This window comes from Dendropsophus ebraccatus, chromosome 9 (genome assembly GCF_027789765.1).
Source record: "Dendropsophus ebraccatus isolate aDenEbr1 chromosome 9, aDenEbr1.pat, whole genome shotgun sequence".
NCBI lineage: Eukaryota > Metazoa > Chordata > Amphibia > Anura > Hylidae > Dendropsophus > Dendropsophus ebraccatus.
The window spans coordinates 22,082,393-22,105,720 of NC_091462.1; the positions used below are offsets into that span (position 1 = coordinate 22,082,393).

Here is a 23,328-nt window from a genome sequence, read left to right on the forward strand (position 1 = left end):
CTCCTATATACAAGAATATAACTACTATAATACTGCTCCTATATACAAGAATATAACTACTATAATTCTGCTCCTATATACAGGAATATAACTACTATAATACTGCTCCAATATACAAGAATATAACTACTATAATTCTGCTCCTATATACAGGAATATAACTACTATAATACTGCCTATATCTATATATAAGTGTGGTATATAACTACTATTCTACTGCCTCCTATATACAAGAATATAACTACTATAATACTGCCTCCTATATACAAGAATATAACTACTATAATACTGCTCCTATATACAGGAATATAACTACTATAATACTGCTCCTATATACAGGAATATAACTACTATAATACTGCTCCTATATACAGGAATATAACTACTATAATACTGCTCCTATATACAGGAATATAACTACTATAATAATGCTCCTATATACAAGAATATAACTACTATAATACTGCTCCTATATACAAGAATATAACTACTATAATTCTGCTCCTATATACAGGAATATAACTACTATAATACTGCCTATATCTATATATAATTGTGGTATATAACTACTATTCTACTGCCTCCTATGTACAAGAATATAACTACTATAATACTGCCCCCCCTATATACAAGAACACCCCTACTCTAACACTGCCTCCGTAAGTCTGTATGTGCTATAATAGTCTTTTTTTTAAGTGAAGTAAGAGGAATAAAATATACAATACACAATCTTATGCCTTTTTTTTTTAATATATTTTTGTAAATTTTGATGAAACAAATGAACCATTTTCCTCGTTCCCATCCACAGCTCTCTGAAAAGCTACAAGACACCGAAAACGAAGCCATGTCAAAAATTGTAGAACTGGAAAAACAGCTCATGCAAAGACATAAGGAACTGGAAATTGCCCGGGTACGATTGTGATTGTCGCCATATGACATATACTTATATAATTGCAGCCAAACAATGAGCTGATAATATCCACAGTAGTCTGTACACTGACTGAAACCTAACCTGCCGCTGTATTGTTCTGCCCACACCTGTGACAATGCGTTATACAGAGAGGAATAATGCCCATGTACAGTGCCTGGTGGTGTTCAGCTCTTACAAGAAGCAGGAGACTCACCCTATAGAGTTCTATGATACTGTGACTCTCTGTACGTAAAATAACCCATTAAGTCATCAAGATAACATGTAAGCTTAGCCAGGAGTTGACTTTTGTCACCATCCTTCCACTTGCACTAATAGTGCCGCCAGAGGACGCGGCACGTTAATGGGCTCCCACAACGTGGCTGCAGGGGGAATTGACTGAGAGGTCTCGGTGGGAATTGTTGACGACTTTGGACAACTCCTTTGGCGATATGTGACGGTTGAGAGATAATTCCCACAACTGTAGCGTATACCCCTATACCTATATATACCTCTATATGTATATCTTTGAGGCAAATTGTCCAACACATAGTTAAATTTAGGCCGTGTTCACATCATGTTAGAAGATTACATTTGCTACATATGCTGGAAAAACATGCACAACAAATGCACCCCTGGGCTTCTGTGAACCCACTAGTTGGCAGCCACAGGGTTGGTTGATGTCAGTATGACATTATTGTTTTCTGTATAGAATGACGTAGTAGACTAGGCTATAAAAGAAAGTATGGAAGCCTACGGAGCTACATGTCGTCAGCTGTTCATTAGTTGTTTTTATTTCGGCACAGGAAGTCTGTAAAGATGCCAACACCCAGGTGCACACGTTACGGAAGATGGTCAAGGAGAAGGAGGAAGCCATTCAGAGACAGTCCACCCTGGAAAGAAAAATCCACGAGTTGGAGAAACAAGGGACTCTTAAAATTCAGAAGAAGGGCGATGGGGACATTTCTATTACGCCGCTAGTGACGTCGGGGGCTGCTGTGCCATCGGGAACAGAAGTAGTGGGTGAAATAACATCTGCTACTGGTATCTCACAGCCAGGACCTTCAGTTCCAGGTGGAGCTTTAACAGGTGTATCAGGAATCTCTCTACCGTCAGCACCGACGCCGCCACCCCCACCACCTTTGCCCTCGGAGCCTGGGGCAGGTAAGTGGTAATATGGTCCTTGATTAGTAAAGAATTTTTAAGATGCCTTGAGGTCAACATTTCGATGTTCAGCATTTAATAGACGTGTCCATTTTTTTTCAGATGTCATATATATATATATATATATATATATATATATATATATATAGTCCCATCATAGCATCACAGGAAATAGGATGGAATACCTGCTCAGCCAATCACTGGACACAGCAGTGACACGCCTTAGCCAGTGATTGGCTGAGCGGGCACTTCCTTTGTGTTGAGATGACAGTCCTCCCCAAAACAGCACTGTGGCCCTATTGAAATGAATTACGCTTAGCTCTAATATTACCCATAATGTGTGGACAAGTGCGCTGCTGTTCTTGAATAAGGCAGCCATGTTTCTTGATCCTATACAACCTTTCTAAGCTGCATCATGAATATGACTTAGAGAGATGAGATGTGCCTGGTCACTAATCATCTCCATCTTCCACTGTAGAATTTACATGTATATTTGGGTAAGTTAAGGGGACAACCATAGTAATTGTTGGTTGGAGGATCCTGACAACTCTTGAGAATCTGTAATCAGATTTAGGCATGTACATTAAAAATTTCATCATGTATCTTCAATTATGTGGAAAATATTTAAATACCAAACATGTTTGCTATTTGTTTTAGTAGAAAATGGACCCGCATCCTCTACGATGCCTCCTGCTCCTCCGGCTCCACCGCCACCACCGCCTCCTCCACCACCTCCTCCTCCAGCACCACCTCTTCCTGGTCCAGCCGTGGAACCTCCAGTACCTCCACCACCTCCTCCTCCAGGAGCTCCTCCTCTACCAGGATCTGCCTCACCTACGGTTATATTTAACTCAGGACTTGCAGGTAACAATCCATCAGACCATCACAACGGTTAGTTATCTAAGGTTGGCTATGCTGGTCATCTAGGTTGCTTCTGGTTTATAACTATCTCTATATTGCTTTCTTATACTGTCAGATCCCAGTGTTTGATTTTTTTTTTTGCAGTTTTGCTTTTTTTCAAGGGTCCTGGAGTTGGCAGGATAGACCCATTTACCTATTTCTCTTCTGTCCCGACAGACATGATCTACGGTAGATCTATGAAACACTATTCAGATTGGTCCAGGAACAGCAAGTTACAGTAACTTATCACATGTCCGCAGCATAGTTATTGTGTATCTGATTGGCAGAGGTTCAACCACTCGAATCCTCACCGATCATGAGAATGGGGGTCAAGCGTGTGCCACTCAATTCTCTTGCTATTGAACTTCCAAAGAAAGATAAGTTCCATAGTCCCATAGTGGGTGATATAAGTGGTAACATGTGTGCTCGATCCCTGATTCATTCACATGCAGGAACAAGGGACCTCAGCTCTCATGATCAGTGCAGGTTCCAGTGCTCAGACACGCACTGCTCAGATGCGGATAGGTAATAAATTATAATCTTGGAATAGTGTCTTTAAGGAAGAAGAGAGTCCATTGGACTAGTTGATACAGGGACTTTTTGTTTTAGCAAGACTTTTTACATCTATCATCTGTAATATAATATACCTACCACCAAGTGGACGGATTGTGCCAGGCAGAGGAAGCCAAACATGTAACCTTTCACAATATGGGGGATGTTCTTATACATGTCCTACAAATACTGAAGGGCAGAGTGACTATTGGGAACTTAAAGTGTCGCTGTCGTATTTTATTTATTTATTTATTTGCAGAAATCAATAGTGCAGGTGATTTTAAGAAACTTTGTAATTGGGCAAATATGCCATTATCTGCATTCAAAAAGCCTTTCCCCAGGTCCCCCCCCTCCTCCTCTCTCTCATTCACTGCTCATTATCAGGAAATCTCTACTCTTTTACATCAGTCGGGCCCTGTGTAACCTATGGAGAGGGGAGGAGGGAGATTAGTCGCCAGCAGAGAGCAGAGAACAAAGGATTACACAGTGGGACCTGTGTGAAAGCCGTATTCAGAGGTCAGAAAGGTCAGTGCTGACTTCAGATCAGACAGCCCGGTGATGTAGCTGTAAATTAACTCTTTGTTGTCCTGTTTTGGTTCCTCATCTCCCTCCCCCCCTCCCCTCTCCATAGAGAACCATGAAGACAGGGGGGGGGAGAGACTTCAATCTGCCTTTTCATGATAAAAATGCATTTTTCGGCTAATAAACCCAATTACAAAGTTTCTTAAAATCGCCTGGACTATTGATTTCTGCAAAAAGAATTTAAACAACAGGTACAATTTAATAGGAGCTGCTGTGAACCTACAGATTATCCAGTGGGGTCATATGTACAACCAAAGAGGAGCCGAATGACAAACTCAGCAATTATGCACCTTACAAACTCAGCTCTGCTACATTTCTCACACTAATTGACTGATTTCCTTACAAAAAATAATAATTATGGCATTGAGAAATCCTGGATGCTTGGATCCATATAGTGCTGGGATACGTCATGGGAAGGAATTTGGGATTTCTCATCTGTTGTACCTTGAAGTTTCCGCTATCAGTACTGAGTAATAGACTGGGTTAGTCAGTGTATTTGCTGAGTGATTCGTTGTGCTGAGCCCAGGAAGTGTGTGACAGTGAGTCAGCTCCTAGCGTTATATATCTCCCAGTGATAACACGCTGATCTCACTTCCTCATACTCAGGATAGGCTTAAACAAGTGCCAGCTGCTCCCCACTTCTCTTATTACAGGTTGTAGTATTTTATTGCTGCTGTGTTAAAAATCTCCTCCCCTGTGAGTTGTCCATTAATAAACTGATCATAAAGCGTCTTCCTATTCTCCACCGGCGGTATATGAACTATGAGCATTGAGCAGTTTCCCTGCAGCGCCACCACAGGAGAAACATAGCGTTACACAGTCTCCAATGAAATCAATGAGCCTCTCAGATAATACAAGGACATGCCGGGTCCTCCAGAGTGAGAGACACTCCTTGAAGAAGAATGGAGGGGTCTCCTTCTCTATTATGTCCTCAATAGGGTATATTAAGAAGGTTTCATACTCCAGGCGATGCGTCCAAACCTTCCTGACCCCTCCAGTAGTGTTAGTCCATTATGTATTAGTTACATTAGATTAAGAGATTAGTTGATGTTGATTGCTTTTACATCTTAATCTTGGCTTCAGAGTCCGCAATGGATTATTGTAATTCGGACGCTGTATATATAGCTCCGAACATTGAGAAATCCCAACAACAAAACCAAATCATGTGTAATTGGCTTACATGGCGTTTTACTCCAGGCGAGAGAATGGCTGTCTGCAAATGTGTCCAGTGACGTATGAAGCATTGTGTCTTGTATTAACCCTTTCTGTGGTGCTGCACTCATGACTTATGTTTAACAATGCGTATCCTATGACACTAACCTCTCTCCTTGCTTTTACGCTTCCGCTAAAGACGGGCCGATCAAGCTGTTCTGTAGGTTTCCTTTGATTTCCCACATCTCCCTCCCTCTGTATTGCACTTATGTCCCATTGCATCTTGTTTTGCATGTCAGGAATATGATATGATACATTGTTGTACCTATCAATCAGTTACAAGATCTCTGCTTGTCGTCAGTGAATGAAATCATTATTGGGATTTGTAGACATAATGTATACTATGGAGTATTACATGAACATCCATTCACTTGTATGGGGGCCATGTAATATATATTTCCCCTCCAGGGGAAATTGCTGCTCCCTGAAACCTTACATAGTGGCTATTTGTTGGAGGTTTGTTGGCTGTACCCACAGCCACCAGTTTATGCATCTAGATAATGTGTAGATGTAAACATTATCGATCCATTGTTTTTGTCATTAATAATATCATTGCTAGTCATCCCATCCCTGTCCACCCTACTGACACTTGTGCCTTACAAATACTTCTACTTCTTAGAACCCTGTGTTGTATTGCTCCTCTGTTATTCCTCCTGGAAAATTATGAATAAATTGACAACTGGGTGTTAACAATTCAGCTTATCTATGGGGCGTGTCCTCAACACTGTCCAATCAGTGCTGATGGTATCTGTGCAGGGGCACACATTCCAATAAAGGGATATTTCAGGTACATACAATTTTTGAGGCTGCTATGAAAATAAAAAAAAATGCATACTCACCTACCTGAGTCCCCACATTTTCTTCCGGTCATTGCTCTGCTTGCAACTTCCAAGACCGACCTTTCTCAGAAGTCCAGCCCCCCATGGTGATTGACTGAGACAGGAAGTAGCAAGCAGAGCCACAAGCCGGGAATGGGAAAATGTCACAGTAGAAACTACAGAGAACCCAGGTAGGTAATTTTTTTTTGTGGCGTTTTTTTGCGTCCTGAGAAAAATACTATGTCTTGCCCTTTAAGAAGAGAAATTAGTAATGCCCAGTTGTTAATTTAGCTAGACATTTCCAAAGGGAATAACAGAGGAACAATACAATGGTAGTGAAGACCAGCACCAGTTTACATTTTGGTAACACTATAGTACTATTGTGTCATTGTATGTACCGCACATCTATTCACATATAGTGATAACCTCTACATCTTGATTCGCAGCTGTGAAAATTAAGAAGCCGATCAAGACAAAGTTCCGGATGCCAGTATTCAACTGGGTAGCTCTAAAGCCCAACCAGATCAATGGCACAGTTTTCAATGAAATTGACGATGAGCGGATACTGGAGGTAACGGCAATGGTCGCATGATAATAGTGAAAAGTTTATTTGGTTATTCTTATCATTGTCAATGTTTATTATGATAGAAACTGATAGGTTAGGGGATGCTATGTTTTTTATTTTTTATATTTCCATACAGTCTGTTCTATGGATATTATAAGTTGAAAGAAAAAGTAAGTGATTTGACCTGAATTTCTGTATAGATTATTGATAAAAATGGGGTTTGAATGTACTCAAAGTCACAATTATAGACAAACAAAAATTGGGTTAACAGCCACAATGCATTATTTAATAGGCAGAGCATCTGTAAGATTCCCACTTTAAATCAGATCCCCCTTAAATTCAGATACATTATGCTAATTTTCTCTTGGAGTAGTCATTAACACAGAGGTTCACTTACTTTTCCCCCTGCACTGTGGATGTTTACTTAGTTTACTTAGTGACCCAGTCAGTCATAACATTGCATTGGCCAATTAATGTGACTTCTATCATTGGTGACTCCTTGGGTCAGTCACTGCCCCCAGGCACAGCTCTAGGCATAGCATTATCTTAATCAATAGGGGGCGCTTGATAGGAGGCATATCAATGCAGTAATATCACATTTTTGTGGATGCATTGATTATCATTCAGCTATATTAGATACAGATATAGCTAATGTATATTACTGTTTGGTAAATGCTCTTCAGGACTCTTAAAGTGCAGTTCTGTTTGCAGAATAAATGTCTGTTTTTTTTTCTTGCTAATATATGTTAATGTTGAAGTAGACAAATTACCAAGATTTCACCTTTTTTAGGACTTGAATGTAGATGAATTTGAAGAAATCTTCAAGACAAAAGCCCAAGGCCCAGCCATCGATGTCACCTCCAACAAGCAAAAAGCGGCGCCTAAAGGTTCTAGCAAAGTGACGCTACTGGAAGCAAACAGGGCCAAAAACCTTGCCATCACCCTGAGAAAAGCAGGAAAGACTGCAGAGGAGATCTGCCGGGCCATCCAGCAGTAAGTAGCGGACCTGGGAAACGCGCAAATACTGCGGCTTATGAGATTACCGCAGATCCTGTTATGCAATTTACTGAGCTCACTGCTTACAGCTATTTTCTATGCTTGACTCATAGAAAGTTTGGCCAGTGACCCATATTAAATAACTACGAGACGCTATAATTAGGATAAATTGCTTCCATAACAAGGTGCACTTGCAACCAGTATTATAGAACCTTGAATACACGGCTCACATTTGCTGGGAACATGGCGCTCTAGTACCTATTTTTGACCTACTTTTTTGTACGGGTAATAAGGACAAGAAATAAAGCTCAGTCTGCACCATGTTGAGGACTACTGAGTGATTAAAAGCTCCAAAGCAATCTGCAGCAAGTAGTAAATCTGGCGACCGAGCAGTATCTGCAGGGTACTTCGGCTTTATTTGCAACTTAACCAACTGGCTGGGGACAATCCTGGTCAGCACTCAGTAGAGAGACTTCCTGAGAAAACACTTGTAGAAGATTTAGAAATAAAGCTCAGTCTGCACCATGTTGAGGACTACTGAGTGATTAAAAGCTCCAAAGCAATCTGCAGCAAGTAGTAAATCTGGCGACCGAGCAGTATCTGCAGGGTACTTCGGCTTTATTTGCAACTTAACCAACTGGCTGAGGACAATCCTGGTCAGCACTCAGTAGAGAGACTTCCTGAGAAAACACTTGTAGAAGATTTAGAAATAAAGCTCAGTCTGCACCATGTTGAGGACTACTGAGTGATTAAAAGCTCCAAAGTGATTTGCAACAGGTAGAAAATCTGGCCCTAAACAACAAGTAAATAGCTAGATCTCACACACTTGCATGTACAGGTCAGCAGAGCATGCATTTGTTCTCTTTGGGAAAAGAGGAAGCACCTCCTGCCATACTTTTTTGGTGTCTGCTTATCTTCCCAAAAAGGATTGAGCATGTACAGTAGCAATTCAACTGCCTTATCCTTAGTTTCTCAGATTTTTGCTGTTATGGGAGAGTTAGGAGGCCCCCAGTACATACTTGCATGAACAGATGTAACTACAAGGTAACAGGCATAGAATCTGCTATCTCCATATCCCTCAGGAGAACAAGGTTGTTGACTACCCATCTCTAGAAATACCAACCCAACATACTGAAGACATATATTTTTGGGGGGCCTAGCAATGCTTCCAGGGTGGAATAGTTCATTAAAGGTTGAAAGGATGAAAGTTATATAGATTTGCAATTTACTTCTTTTTAAAAATATCAAGTTTTCCAGTACTTATCAGCTGTAGGTGCTGCAGGAAGTGGTGCTTTCTTTCCAGTCTGAACTGTCCAGAACTGTCCTGAACTGTCAGAAACTGTCTAGAGCAGTACAGGTTTACTATAGGGATTTGCTCCTGCTCTAGACAGATGTCAGCAGAGAGCAGTGTGTCAGCCTGCAAAGAAAACACCACTTCCTGCAGGACATACAGCAGCTGATATGTACTGGAAGACTTGAGATTTTTAAATAGAAGTAAATAACAAATCTATGTAACATTCTGAAACCAGTTGATTCGAAAGAAAAAGATTTTCGATGGATAACCACTTTAAAACAGCATCTGATGGAGCATGACACCATAGAATGGGAAGCATATAGAGGGTACCATAGAAATCTATAGGAGCCATGTTGTGGCAATGTACAAAATTAGCCGTATTATGGACATAAGCATAAAGAAATCTATACAACTCCAGCCATTGTATAATGGGCAATGCATGCTGGGAGTTATCGGAGAGGAAGACTTTGCTAAGTCTAAGTGATGTATATTTCCCCTACTCTGCATCCAGATAACACAGTTGCAGATGAAGTGAAGCATTTCCTTTGCTATTCAGCGATCAATAATTGCTGTCTGTGTGTACTCTCCAATTAATATCCACGAAAGGTTATACATCTAAGTGATATACGCCCCGGCCAGCTCCTGCCAGACACCGCGGCTCTTCTAAGGAAGATCTTTAACTTGACGTCTGGTTTTTCTTTCTTTCAGCAAAACAGTGGAAGGTGATAGATATGTCCATCGTACGCTGGTATACTGCCTTCATATACATAGGATCATATATGGGACGGTGGCGCATGTTTCATTGTGCATTGTGTTGTTCCTCTTTTATTCCTCCTGAAAATGTTTGAATAAATAGACAACTGGGTGTTACCATCCTCCTTGACAATAGGGTGTGTCCCTGTACTGTCTGACACTGACCAATCAGTGCTTAAAATATCACTGTGTAAGGGTGCTATTCCACGGGCCAATGGGGGCCCGATCAATAATGTAAACGAGCGCCGTTCTGCTAAATTGGCGCTCGTTTACTGGGCCTATTCCATGTCCCGATAATCGTTTAGCGAGGGCTGCAGGGACATTGTTACCGATGTCCTTGCAACCCTTGTTTAAGCACCATACATTACCTACACATGTTGCAGGTCTTCTCCTGCGCTCCTTCTCCCTCCCGGTCCCGTGCGCAGCAACAGCTTCGGAGCGGCCTGTCTGAGCTGACAGACTGCTCAGCCAATCACTGGCCAGTGATTGGCTGAGCAGTCTGTCAGCTAAGACAGGCCGCTCCGAAGCTGCTGCTGCGCGTGGGACCAGGAGGAAGAAGGAGCGCAGGAGAAGCCCTGCAACATGTGTAGGTAATGTATGGTGCATCAGAAATCGTCGGTCACCCGCCGCGCATCGCTGCGTGGAATAGCCCGAATAGGTCGGTGCCCGATGATTTTAGGTTGGAACCTAAATAAACAATCAGTCGATGATACGATCATCGACTGATCGTTGTCTCTATTCCACGGAGCGATAATCGGCTGAATCGGCCTGATTTGGCCGATTATCGCTTCATGGAATAGGCCCCTAAGGATACACTCTATTGACATAGGAATGGTAACGCCCAGTTGTCAGTTTATTTATACATTTCCAAGAAGAATAGCTGGGGGAGCCTACAGATTCTTTTTTGAGTTGTCAAATTGAAGTTATTCAAATTTTTTGTCATTGCTCTTTCATAGGTTTGACCTGAAAACATTACCGGTGGACTTTGTGGAGTGTCTGATGAGGTTCATGCCGACGGAGGCGGAAGTTAAAGTCTTGCGGCAGTACGAGAGGGAGAAGAAGCCTCTGGAGAACTTATCTGATGAGGATCGCTTTATGATGCAGTTCAGCAAGATCGAGAGGCTGATGCAGAAGATGACCATCATGGCATTCATCGGAAACTTCAATGAAAGCATTCAGATGCTGACGCCGGTGAGATGTGTATATCGCAGTATATGCTGGTATATGCCCTCCCTGGGTAGTGTAGTGTAGATGAACAACAGAGTCCAGGATAACTTAACCCAATCGTCCCGTGTAGCAGAAGGCAACGATCAGCCAACATGAACATGACATCGTTGCTGTCGTTTGTCTTTCAACATGTTGAAAGACAAACGACAATGATAGTAGCGAACTGCTGCCGTCGCTCTGTGGAATAGGAGCGGCGGCAGCAGACCGCTGCTACCCTCTGTGGGCTGCCGGGACGATCTAGCGATCACCCGGGCAGCTCCCCGCACTTCCCCGCGGCCCCTCCAGCACTTACTTGCTCGCTGCCAACGCGTGGAATAGCGCTGGCAACGAGCAGGGAACGAGGAGCAAACGAGCGCTGACAGCGGTGTAATAGGAGCTTAAAGGGGTAGTTCACCCCAAATTTTTTTCTTTCAAATCAATTGCTGCCATGAAGTGCCAGAGATTTATAATTTACTTCTATTAAAAAATCTCAAGCCTTCCAGTACTTATCAGCTGCTGTATGCCCAACAGGAAGTTGTATTATTTCCAGTCTGGACAGCAGGAGAGGTTTTCTATGGGGATTTGCTCCTGTTTTGGACAGTTCCTGACATGGACAGAGGAGGCAACAGAAAGCACTGTGTCAAACAGGAAAGAAAACACCACTTCCTGCTGGACACACAGCAGCTGATAAGTACTGGAAGACTTGAGATTTTTTAATAGAAGTGAATTACAATTCTCTGGCACTTTATGGCACCAGTTGATTTGAAAGAAATTTTTTTTGGGTGGACTACCCCTTTAAGGCTGGACTAATTCCCCATTGAAGAGTTGAGGCAACTTAACGTCACATTGGTGGGAACAAGCCTGAGATAGGCCAGAAGGAAGGGATGCATCTGGCAATCATACTCTGGCACCATAAAACAGCATACAGCTAAAATACAGCAACCCCAAATAGACTTCAATGTGCTGGCTTTACAGCATAGAAATACTCTCCAGTGACATCTTGTGGCCAAAAGTGAATACTACAGGTTTGAAACGTTTGAAGGGGAAACTTGAGTTATTGGGAATACTAATGCAGTAGTGTTAGGGAGTACAGGGAACTTCTAATAAAATACCTCAGTGTCGGCTGATCATACCATACTCTTAGCAGTGGCATGTCCGTTCCTGTACACTGCATGTATAGTGAATATATAAATGGGATTGTTCCTGTTTAGTGTGTGTGTGTGTGTGTGATTAATGTATAGTATATATGAATGTGCATGTATTAAATGTGACTGTGTGTATATAAGTGAGACTTGGTATACATGCGGATTTTAATGTGTATATATATATATATATATATATATATATATGTGTGTGTGTGTGTATAAAATTAATAATTATATTAGAATATTGCACTATTAATACATGTTACTTTTGCCCTTTTACAGCAACTTCACGCCATCATAGCTGCATCAGTTTCAATTAAATCATCTCAGAAATTGAAAAAGATCCTTGAGGTCAGTACAGGCTCTGCAGTGACTTTAATCTGCTGCGAATTGTTGCTGATATATAAATATTTATATTTTCCTGTCTTCTTGTGTAGATTATTTTAGCGCTTGGAAATTATATGAACAGCAGCAAACGTGGAGCGGTCTATGGCTTTAAACTTCAGAGCTTGGACTTGGTGAGTACACGTCTGTACAGTAGTGCGGTAACGTGGATGGAGGCCGAATTGTGAGCCCATATCCCAGCATGCCCTGCCAGTTATCTATACTCAGCTCCAAAACCTCTGCTCCCCTCCACACTGTTTATTGTCATGTCTAATCCCATTAGTCGTATTAATTTTTACATTTGAATTTCTGCTTCTTTATTTCTACATTGTCATCGACAGCTTCTAGATACCAAGTCGACAGACAGGAAACAGACCTTATTGCACTATATCTCCAATGTAGTACGGGAAAAGTACCCGCAGGTTGCTCTTTTCTTCAATGAACTGCATTACGTGGAAAAAGCCGCCGCAGGTAAGGGTACTAGAAGTGGCAGTGCCCTCTTTAAAAAGGGGTTCTCCACTCTGGACAATAACTACTAGTTAGAAGGATTCTAAAACACTGTCTATTGAAATCAATGGGTTGTCTGTGTTAGGCCTCATGCACACATCCGTGTCAGTTTTTACAGTCAGGAAATACTGATCAGGAAGTGCTTCAGGAGGCTTCAAGAAATCATCAGTATTTCCTGTCAGTAAAAACTGAAGAAGAAAAAACTATACTCACCTGCTTCATGGCTACATTGCTGCGTTTCTCCACTCCCTGCACTGTGATGACACGAATGACATCACTCTTGCGCCACAGTGCTAGGGGAGAGAGTGGCCTCTTGTGGTTGGAAGCATAATGCTGCCTCCAGTCACAAGAGTGATTGACAGGACGGGGAGCCAATTGCTCCTTGCCCTGTCAATCACAGTGCCACATTTAACTGTATGTTCTCCAGGTCACAAACACAAACAGTTAAAGAACCATCCACAGAATCCAGTGGCACATGCCCAAGTGCTGACACCAGCCCAGGGTGCCTAGCAACGCATCCAGAAAAGGGCATTTGGAGCTGTCCAGAATTCAGAATGTTCCCATAGGCTTTTACGGAGTCAATGCTGGAATAATTTCCTGACCTATTTTCTGTAACAGAATGGTGTCTTTGGTTAATAGAACCCTATGGGTCCGTAAATTTATCCAGATTTCCTGAAAAGAAATTGGAATAAATTTGATGGACGTGTGCATGAGGCCTAATACAGGACAGGTCCTTGAGGGCGAAAGAAGCTTTGTAGCTGCTCTTCATTCTGGTCAAGAGATGAGGATCCTAAACAGAGGGCTTCCTCCCTTCCTCCAACATAATTTTGCTTTTAAAGGAGCACTCCATGCCTGACACTGCATCCGCAGGGTGTTAGGAGACGGAGCATGACACAAATTCTTTGTTATGCACTGACTCCTCAGGCCCTTGGGGTTGCCCATAGTTCCAATAGGCTGAAGAATGGAGATCACCATAGACCATGCATAAGAACTGTCTAAGGTGAAGACGTCTGAACTCTCTAAGGCTGGCAATAAATTTTATGATCTAGCATCCTGTAATCATCCATGAATGAGAATATTTGGATGGAATTTCTTTAATATGCAGTTGATCCATTCAAATCTGAGAAATTCTAGGTATACGGTTCATTATCCCAGTGTTTACTACATGACCCCTTAGCAGATGAATAGTTGCCGAGAGGACTCTGCCTCATTATACGCATTCCTACACTCAATTATCTTGTTTTATAGCACAATAAACCAATTTTGCTCTTTTATGTCATTTTTTCCTATGTAATGTGAGCGCCCTCACCTGGCCATAGTCTGGAAGTGCAGATCTGAGAATTCTGTTGCCGCTGTCAGCCCTGTTGTTCTCTATTAATCGTTTTTATCTGTTCCCCTTCCAGTCTCTCTTGAAAATGTACTTCTGGATGTAAAAGAACTTCAGAGAGGGATGGACCTGACCAAGAGAGAATACACGATGCACGATCACAACGTGATGCTTAAAGAATTCATACAGATTAGCGAGGGACGGCTGAAGAAGTTACAAGACGATGCAAAAATCTCACAGGTGACTAGGGGTCACATTGCTTCGTATCTGTTCAATAAGGATGTCATTATGCTTTATGTATATTGTGGGATTACAGGTGTATACCATATGTTCAGACTGTGCAGCATGAAGGAGCTTGGGGCCCCATAAAGAGGGGGTGGTGGCGGAGATTAGGGATGAGTACAGCTTGAGAATGCTCAAGTCCGATCGTTCAGCATTTGATTACCGGTGGCTAAAGAAGTTGGATGCAGCCCTAGGGAGTCTGAGAAAACATAGATACAGCCTATGGCCTATGTCTGTATCCATGTTTTCCAGGAATCCTTAGGACTGCGTCCAACTTCTTCAGCCACCAGTAATCAAATGCCGAACGATGGGACTTGAGCATGCTTTTAGCGGGGATCTTATACCCTTAACAGGAGAGTCGTGTAATAATCTAATGCAGATCACCATATGAAGTGATAAGTCTATGAACTCCGGCAGCGTCTCACAGTCTCTTCTTGTCGTATTGCAGGATGCCTTTGACGATGTAGTCAAATATTTTGGTGAAAATCCTAAAACTACTCCTCCATCTGTATTCTTCCCAGTTTTCGTCAGATTTGTAAAAGCTTACAAGGTGGGATACTCTAATGTGTTATCTATCTATCTATCTATCTATCTATCTATCTATCTATCTATCTATCTATCTATCTATCTATCTATCTCCTATCTATCTATCTATCTATCTATCTATCTCCTATCTATCTATCTATCTATCTATTATCTATCTCCTATCTATGTATCTATCTATCTATCTCCTATCTATCTCCTATCTATCTCCTATCTATCTATCTCCTATCTATGTATCTATCTATCTATCTCCTATCTATCTCCTATCTATCTATGTATCTATGTATCTATCTATCTATCTATCTATCTATCTATCTATCTATCTATGTATCTATACACCTACAAAGAAATACTGTACCCAGATATAATATAATCACAAGAAAAATTTTTATTGATCACAAACAAAAATAAATATAAAATGCAATAAAATCGCAAAATGAATCAGAACAGATGATTACTTGATATATGTTGTTTACTGCAATGAACCCCTGCTGAACATGTAGACTATTTTCCTCATTGTGCCAGGCATCTTATCCATTATTTATAACTCTTGCATTTTTGCACATTCTTGTTATATGCCGGCACTTCAGTACATGCACTTTACCCATGTGTGTTTTTTGTAATCATCTGTTGTGATTCATTTTGCGATTTTATTGCATTTTATATTTATTTTTGTTTGTGATCAATAAAAAATTTTCTTGTGATTATATTATATCTGGGTACAGTATTTCTTTGTAGGTGTATATGTATTGTTTTGCAGTAGTAGGACCCAGTAGGATACCCCCACATATACTATATTTGCACTTGCTTCATTACTGGGGTGGAATATCGGCTATTACATTCTCTGTTTGATTTCTATCTATCTATCTATCTATCTATCTATCTATCTATCTATCTATCTATCTGTCTTCTATGTATTTTCTGTCTCTCTGTCTTCTATCTATTTATCTATCTGTCTTCTATCTATCTATCCATCTATCTATCTCCAATCTATCTATTATCTATCTATCTCCTATCTATCTCCTATCTATCTATCTATCTATCTATCTATCTATCTATCTATCTACTTTCTATCTGGTATTTGATAGACAGACCGCTGCCCAATACCAATTCTGATTAAGTAGATGAGGATTTTTTTTTTAAAGGAATCTATTAAGTGTGGTTGTTATCAGTAGCAGATCATAATAGGTCCATTTCAGGTGCTAGCCAGGGGACCAGAGCTCCTCAAGGGCCCGTGGCCCCCCAAACAGACTTATACTTTCAGTAGTGTATTGTCTCCTGGCTAAAATATTGCCATGATTTTCAATCATTCGCTGCTTTTTTTCTTCGATTTTGCACAAATCAGGGCATCATGACATTATCTATTCTGTACTTTGAACACTAAGCTAGTGCTGCTATAGTTACAGTGAGTTGAGGGGGGTCCAGGCTTGGTGAACAGCCCGGGGCCTATGCTAAAGTTAATCCACCCCTGGTTGTTATTAGAGATATATGAACCTCAATATATGAGTGTTTGCCCGTTCATCAGCTGATAGCCAGGCCTGTTATACAGGCAATATATTTGCCCTATAATCCCCACTGTGTAACTGGGGTCTAAGCCTCCCTCTTTATTCAGAGTAATAGCAAGTATATGCATTACTGTATGTGTGTAAGTAGGGCCCTGTGATGGTAGCAACACTCTTATTCCTCAGTGGCATTCAGTCAGCCATGTAGAATTTAGTGCTGGTTTATAAAGGGTTCTCTTCATTCATTGCTATGTTTTATATGTTGTCCCTCATGCGTTTTATCTGTGTTTACTTTCTCGTAGTTGGCCGATGAGGAGAATGAGACAAGGAAAAAGCAGGAGCAGGCCCTGATGGAGAAGCTTCTGGAGCAGGAAGCCATGATGGACCAACAAGACCAGAAGGTTCTCAGCATAACACGACTACTGAGACATAGACAAGACAGTGGGGTGGATAAACCATCATATAAAGACCGTCCTCGTTGCCCCTAGCAACCAGTCACGGCATCACTTTTTAGTTTATATTCTCCTTTCGAAAAATGAAAGCAGAGCTCTGATTGGTTGCTATGGGCAACACCATACACCTTTTTTTTTTTAGACAATTGTAATACATGAGGATTAGAGATGAGCGAATCGGGTTCGGGTTCGAGTCGATCCGAACCCGAACATTCGATATTTGATTAGCTGGGGCTGCTGAACTTGGATAAAGCTCTAAGGTTGTCTGGAAAACATGGATACAGCCAATGACTATATCCAAGATTTCCACATAGCCTTAGGGCTTTATCCAAGTTCAGCAGCCACCGCTAATCAAATACCGAAAGTTCAGGTTCGGATCGTCTTGAGCATGCTCCAGGTTCGCTCATCTCTAATGAGGATCAATGAGATTTACAAAAAGTGTTCTTGAAAACTGTTGTTGCCCATAGCAACCCATATCAGTTTTCATTTTTTAAAAGCGCTATATGAAATTAAAGGGGTTATCCGGTTAGGGAAAACTATATTTAGCAAGTATACAGAAAACAATAAAGAAACTAGGCTTACCTCGCTGCATTCCCCCGGTGTCCTTCTACGGGTCTCCTGTGTCCCCTGCTGAATGATTTTGTCTCCACTTCCGAGATTGGCTCGTCCCTGCTCAGCCAATCACTGGCCACGGTGCTGTCCTGTCTCAGTCAGTGACTGGCCGAGCTGTGATTAATTCCAATATCAACCTAAGACAAGCTGCTATTGACGGATGTGATATCCTAGTTATTCCTATGTTTATGAAAAACGTGGGTGTTTACCGGCTGAACTTTAGAGTTAAAGGGGTATTCCCATCTGGACATGATGGCATGTATAAAGAACATGCCATGTGGGCCCCACCTATGAGATTCTCAGCTCCATTTTTTATAAGTGTGTGTTGTATTGGAAAGCATTAGTCCCAAATTATGACTGGAATTGTTATTTCATGGATATAACAACAAAACCGTTCCCAATATTATATTAGCTATACCTGAGCCTTATATGCAGCGTATATAGTCTCATCATCCATGGACTGATCTATAATAACCACATCCATGTTACTTCCTTACAGTCTCCTTCCCATAAAAACAAGCGGCAGCAGCAGGAGCTGATAGCAGAGCTGAGGAGGAGGCAGGTGAAAGACAACAGACACGTGTATGAGGGGAAGGATGGAGCCATTGAAGATATCATCACAGGTAAGAGAACTGGGCTCAGCGTTACGCACTACATGGCGGTATGGGGTATGAGGATAGGAACTGGCTATGTGCGCTGTGACCAGGATCTTAGTAAAAATTGTATCTCCTACTGAAATATAACAGACCGCCCAGCTACCATATGCCACTTATAGTGGTGGAAGCCTTTGGGCACTAGCGTCCTATAGCTACAGCGCTGCGTATATTGCAGTGTATTGTACTGCACCATCCCCCCCATCTCTAACCATTGGCCCAGTGTTAGGACTTGTCTTAGGTGACATTTTATCCATGTCCTGCAGTAGACCTTTAATGCTGGGTTAATAGGTGTATGTCCCACCATGATAGCTCTTGGCCCTTAGCTTTAAGGAACAATAGGCATTCATTGAAAACAGTCCAGCAGGGTAAAGAAGGCCTCCCAGACCTGAAATTGGCGCGGCCAAACACATGTATGCTATATTAGGACTACTAGAGACAATAGAGATTATTTGCCCTTTTATATCTGATTGTGTCTTTTGCACCATGCAAGCCTTCTCTATGTACTTGTCAGGTACCATGCTGTCTCCCTATGCTCATATTATTAGTGCTTGTAAGTATAGCCCCTTTAGGGCCCCCTTTATAGCTCTTTAGGGCCCAGGATACTGCAGGTCTTGGGACCCCTCAGCACTGCAGTGAATGACATGCATCCCTCTAGTTACACATACAGAGCCAGCTGTTGCATGTCCTGCACGCTTTGCTTTTCTTTCCTTCAAAATGACCTTTTCCTGGTAAAGCAACTAGTGAAAGCAATGTAGTGTCTATGCAATGTACTAACAGGATTATATGTCAAATGGACTTTCACCTGCATCAGTGTATAAGGGTAGGGCTTCGCTGTGACATTGCAAAATAGCAGATCCAACCATAGCAAAACACCTATACATGTATATATTTCTGCTAGTTTTTTCCAGACAAACATTGATATTGTGTAGTGGTTGTGTAGTGTCACTGTGGGCCTCAGTCCTATTCACTGATTGTTCGCTAACTTTCAGCTTAGTGCTGTAATAGTATATTTCTCCCCAGGGGATGGTATACCTGAACACTGTGTGATCCCATGTTACATTCTGCTTGAGCTGGTACTGACACTTAAAGTAAGGATTACTGATCCCTAAATATCTCATTGCCCATTCAAGTATTCAAAGATCAGATCATTTTCATTGATGGCCGATAGGATTAGTCATCAATATCTGATCGGTGGCTGTCTGACCTGTAGCTGCAGCACCTGTGCGTACAGAGAACAGAGCCGGAAGCTGACAGCGCCATAAGTTGTGTAGTGGCCGTGCTGGGTAACTGCAGCTCAGCTCCTGTTGACGTGACTGGGCACTGCAGAGCTGCAGTAACCCAGTATGGCCACTACACAACGTACGGCACTATCAGCTTCTGGCTCCATTGTCTGTGTATGGTGGTGCCATGGCTCTGGAATATAGCTGATTATTGGGTGTGCTGGGTTTTTAACACCCATCAATTATTTTGATTACAGCAAAATGGAGATAATACAGATGCATTGGGGATGTCAATGTGGCCACATGACCTCTATTACTGGTTGTGCTACTAGTATTGCTCATGCAGAATGTATCGGTGGATTATACAATGTGTTATGGTAGCTACTTATCTGATGCATTTTGTATAACACTTGGCAGCTTGTTATTTTTTTTTTTAATACTGAGCCATGGCAGCATAGATAATCCTCATAAACAGTGAATTATCTGAGCGTCTATGGCAGGGACAGGGAACCTTGGCTCTCCAGCTGTTACAAAACTACAATTCCCATCATGCCTGGACAGCCGAAGCTAAGGCCAGGCATGATGGGAATTGTAGTTTTGCAACAGCTGGAGGGCCGAAGGTTCCCCGTTCTATGGCATCCAGCATAATGTATATCTTTGCATTTTTATATCTATGAACTTTTTTAATGCCCTTGTCCAGTCTGATGAGAACGAAATTTAAAGTGAACCTGTCACTTTAAAAAGACATGACAAAATCGGTGGAGGTCTTTTTTTGTTCATGAAGTATTGCCTAAACTAAGGGTCCATTTACACAGAAAGTTTATCTGACAGATCATCTGCCAAAGATTTGAAGCCAAAGCCAGAAACAGACTATAAACAGAGATCAGATCATAAAGGAAAGCCTGAAATGTCTCCTCTTTTCAAATCCATTCCTGGCTTTGGCTTCAAATCTTTGGCAGATAATCTGTCAGATAATCTTTCTGTGTAAATGGACCCTAAGTATATTAGTAGCAAAAACGTACAGCTGCGAACTGTAAAGTGAACAAAGAAACAACCAACCAACCAAACAAACAACGTTCCATTCACTGACAGCAAGTAGGGATGGTGACTAGCAGAAATAATCACAAACTGTACTAGAAAGCTACATTCCTTTTCATTAAACATCAACTTAAAGGGATTTTTCAGCATTAGAAAAACACAGCTGCTTTCTTATAAAAACAGCGCCACCCCTGTCCTCAGGTTGTGTGTGGTATTACAATTTAGCTCTGTTTACTACAATGGAACTGAGCTGCAAACCCCACACTCAAACTGAGGACAGGAGAGGTGCTGTTTCTGGTAGTAAGACCATGTTTTTGTCAAGCTGAATAACCCCTTTAAGTGAATATCCACTTGTTAACATCATGTTGTAGTGAACACGTTTTTATAGCCATTTTTCTGAAACATCTCCAAATCCTCTGCTTAGAAATTATTTATTTTTCTTCCTGCTGTCACCACTAGGGGGAGCTTAGGATCTTTCTGCATACTGTCTATGAACTTGTAATAAAACAGTATGCAGTAGGCTCCTAGGCTCCACCTAGTGGCGACTGGAAGATGCACATTCTTTATTCGCATGAGACTGGACAACTGCTGTAAATGTGTGTATTGTGGGTTGTGTTCTGCTTACACAGCGAATTTGCCACTAACCTTGACTCTAAATTGGAACATTACAGAATGTTATTGCTTTGTTCTCTCTTTAATAATTCTTGTCAAAGCCGCTGAATGTCCATTTTACTGTGATTAATCTCTCCCGTCCGACTCTTGAATAGAAGCGCTGGTTATTTTGCATTGTATCTGTGCAGAGACTGTCTGCGATAACCTGAGCGGAGAACTAACAATGTACTAATGCTATAGACGTTTGGCTTCTTACCGTCTTCTGTTTGTCTTCTCTGGCTATTATCTTCCATGCAGTGCTGAAGACTGTGCCCTTTACTGCCCGAACAGCCAAGCGTGGCTCACGGTTTTTCTGCGACCCCGTACTCACTGAGGAATTCCATTACTAAAATTATTCTCTTTCACACCTGATGCTCTTAAAAAAAGGTTGCTGTAGGTTTTCAAATATTTCTCCATGTTTAGGCATCACACCCCCCCAGGGTATCAGAGCGGATGTCTCGCCTCCTGTCCTCCTGGAGCTCTGATACCTGCCATCATCCCATTGCATGTCATCGAACTTACAGTACTCCGCATGATGGGGCTTTAACGTGAATGACCACCATGGAACGTCAAGATTTCTGATACAGAGCTCCAAATCTCCTACATAGACAAAGAATTACATTGGCTGATGCTGGAGGAAGCAGACTGCACATCGTGTATACACTGACCTCTAGTGGAAGCTTAAAGTGTCACTGTCGTATTTTTTTGTTGTCGCAGAAATCAATAGTCCAGGCGATTTTAAGAAACTTTGTAACTGGGTCTATTAGACAAATATGCCATTATCTGCATTCAAAACTGCTCATTATCAGGAAATCTCGACTCGTTTACATCAGTCAAGTCCTGTCTGTTCTATGGAGAGGGGAGGGGGGAGGAGGGAGATAAGTCGTCAGCAGAGAGCAGAGAACAAAGGATTACACAGTGGGAGCTGTATGAAAGACGGTTGTCAGAGGTCAGAGAGGTCATTGCTTACTTCAGAGGAGATAACCGGTGATGTAGCTGTAAATTAACTCTTTGTTGTCCTGTTTTGGTGCCTCATCTCCCTCCCCTCCTCCCCTCTCCATAGAGAAACATAAAGACAGGGTGGAGAGCTTCAAACTGCTTTCTCATGATAAAAATGCATTTTCCGGCTAATAAACCCTATTACAAAGTTTCTTAAAATCGCCTGTACTATTGATTTCTGCAAAAACAAATTAAACAACAGTGACACTTTAATGCATACTGTGCTATAGCTGAGTTCAGTGCATAGACTGTATGCAGTAAGCTTCCTCTGGGGGAAGCTTACCGCATACTGTACTATAGCTGATTTCAATGTATAGACAGCATACTGGGCTATTGCTTAGTTCAAAGCATGGACAGTATACAGTAAGCTTCCTGTAAGGAAAGCTTACTGTAATTTCAATGTGTACATTATGCAGCAAGTTTTCTGTAGTAGAAGTATACTGTGCTGTTGCTAAGTTCAATGTATAGATAATACTCAGTAAGCTTTTTTTTTTCTAGAAAAAGCTTACGGCATACTGTGCTGTTGCTGACTTCATTGTATAGACAGTATGCAGTAAGCTACTTCTTGCGTACTGTTCTATTGCTTAGTTCAATGTGCAGACAGTATGCAGTAATCTTACTGTATACTGTACTATTGGTGCGTTCACTATATAGATAGTATGCAGTAAGCTTCCCCTAGGGGAAGCTTACCGCATACTGTGCTATTACTTCATTGTATAGACAGTATGCAATAAGTCGCCTAACTGGGAAGCTAACTGCATAATGTAGCGTTGCTTTGTTCACTGTATTGATAGTATGCAGTAAGCTTCTTCTAGGGGAAGCTTTCTGTATATTGTGTTGTTACTTTATTGTATAGATAGTATGCAGTCTGCCCCAGAATGCTGTGCTACTTCTCAGTTCAATATATTGATATTGCGCACTAAGCTTTTTCTAGAGGAAACTTACTGATACAGTGCTGTCACTTCATTGTATACATGATGCAGTAAGCTTCTCCTAGAGGTAGTTTACCGCTTACTGTGCTGTTACTGAGTCCAGTGTGGAGACAGTAGGGGAGATTTATC

General features: G+C 41.6%; 1 protein-coding gene across 5 annotated transcripts in view; it reads left to right on the forward strand.

The window, feature by feature from the left end:
- Nucleotides 1–23,328, forward strand: part of FMNL2 (formin like 2) — a 205,326-nt gene that overhangs the window by 172,532 nt on the left and 9,466 nt on the right. For 3 of the 5 annotated variants that reach the window (XM_069982717.1, XM_069982712.1, XM_069982714.1), the window contains exons 13-25: nucleotides 809–910; nucleotides 1,714–2,071; nucleotides 2,729–2,935; nucleotides 6,582–6,706; nucleotides 7,491–7,693; nucleotides 10,700–10,934; nucleotides 12,377–12,445; nucleotides 12,532–12,612; nucleotides 12,820–12,949; nucleotides 14,389–14,552; nucleotides 15,043–15,144; nucleotides 16,942–17,040; nucleotides 18,203–18,326. In XM_069982717.1, coding sequence (XP_069838818.1) covers nucleotides 809–910; nucleotides 1,714–2,071; nucleotides 2,729–2,935; nucleotides 6,582–6,706; nucleotides 7,491–7,693; nucleotides 10,700–10,934; nucleotides 12,377–12,445; nucleotides 12,532–12,612; nucleotides 12,820–12,949; nucleotides 14,389–14,552; nucleotides 15,043–15,144; nucleotides 16,942–17,040; nucleotides 18,203–18,326 — 1,999 coding nt within the window. Of the gene's footprint in view, nucleotides 1–808; nucleotides 911–1,713; nucleotides 2,072–2,728; nucleotides 2,936–6,581; nucleotides 6,707–7,490; nucleotides 7,694–10,699; nucleotides 10,935–12,376; nucleotides 12,446–12,531; nucleotides 12,613–12,819; nucleotides 12,950–14,388; nucleotides 14,553–15,042; nucleotides 15,145–16,941; nucleotides 17,041–18,202; nucleotides 18,327–21,526; nucleotides 22,320–23,328 lie in introns of those variants that run through there. The other 2 variants (XM_069982715.1, XM_069982713.1) reach the window with 2 other exon arrangements.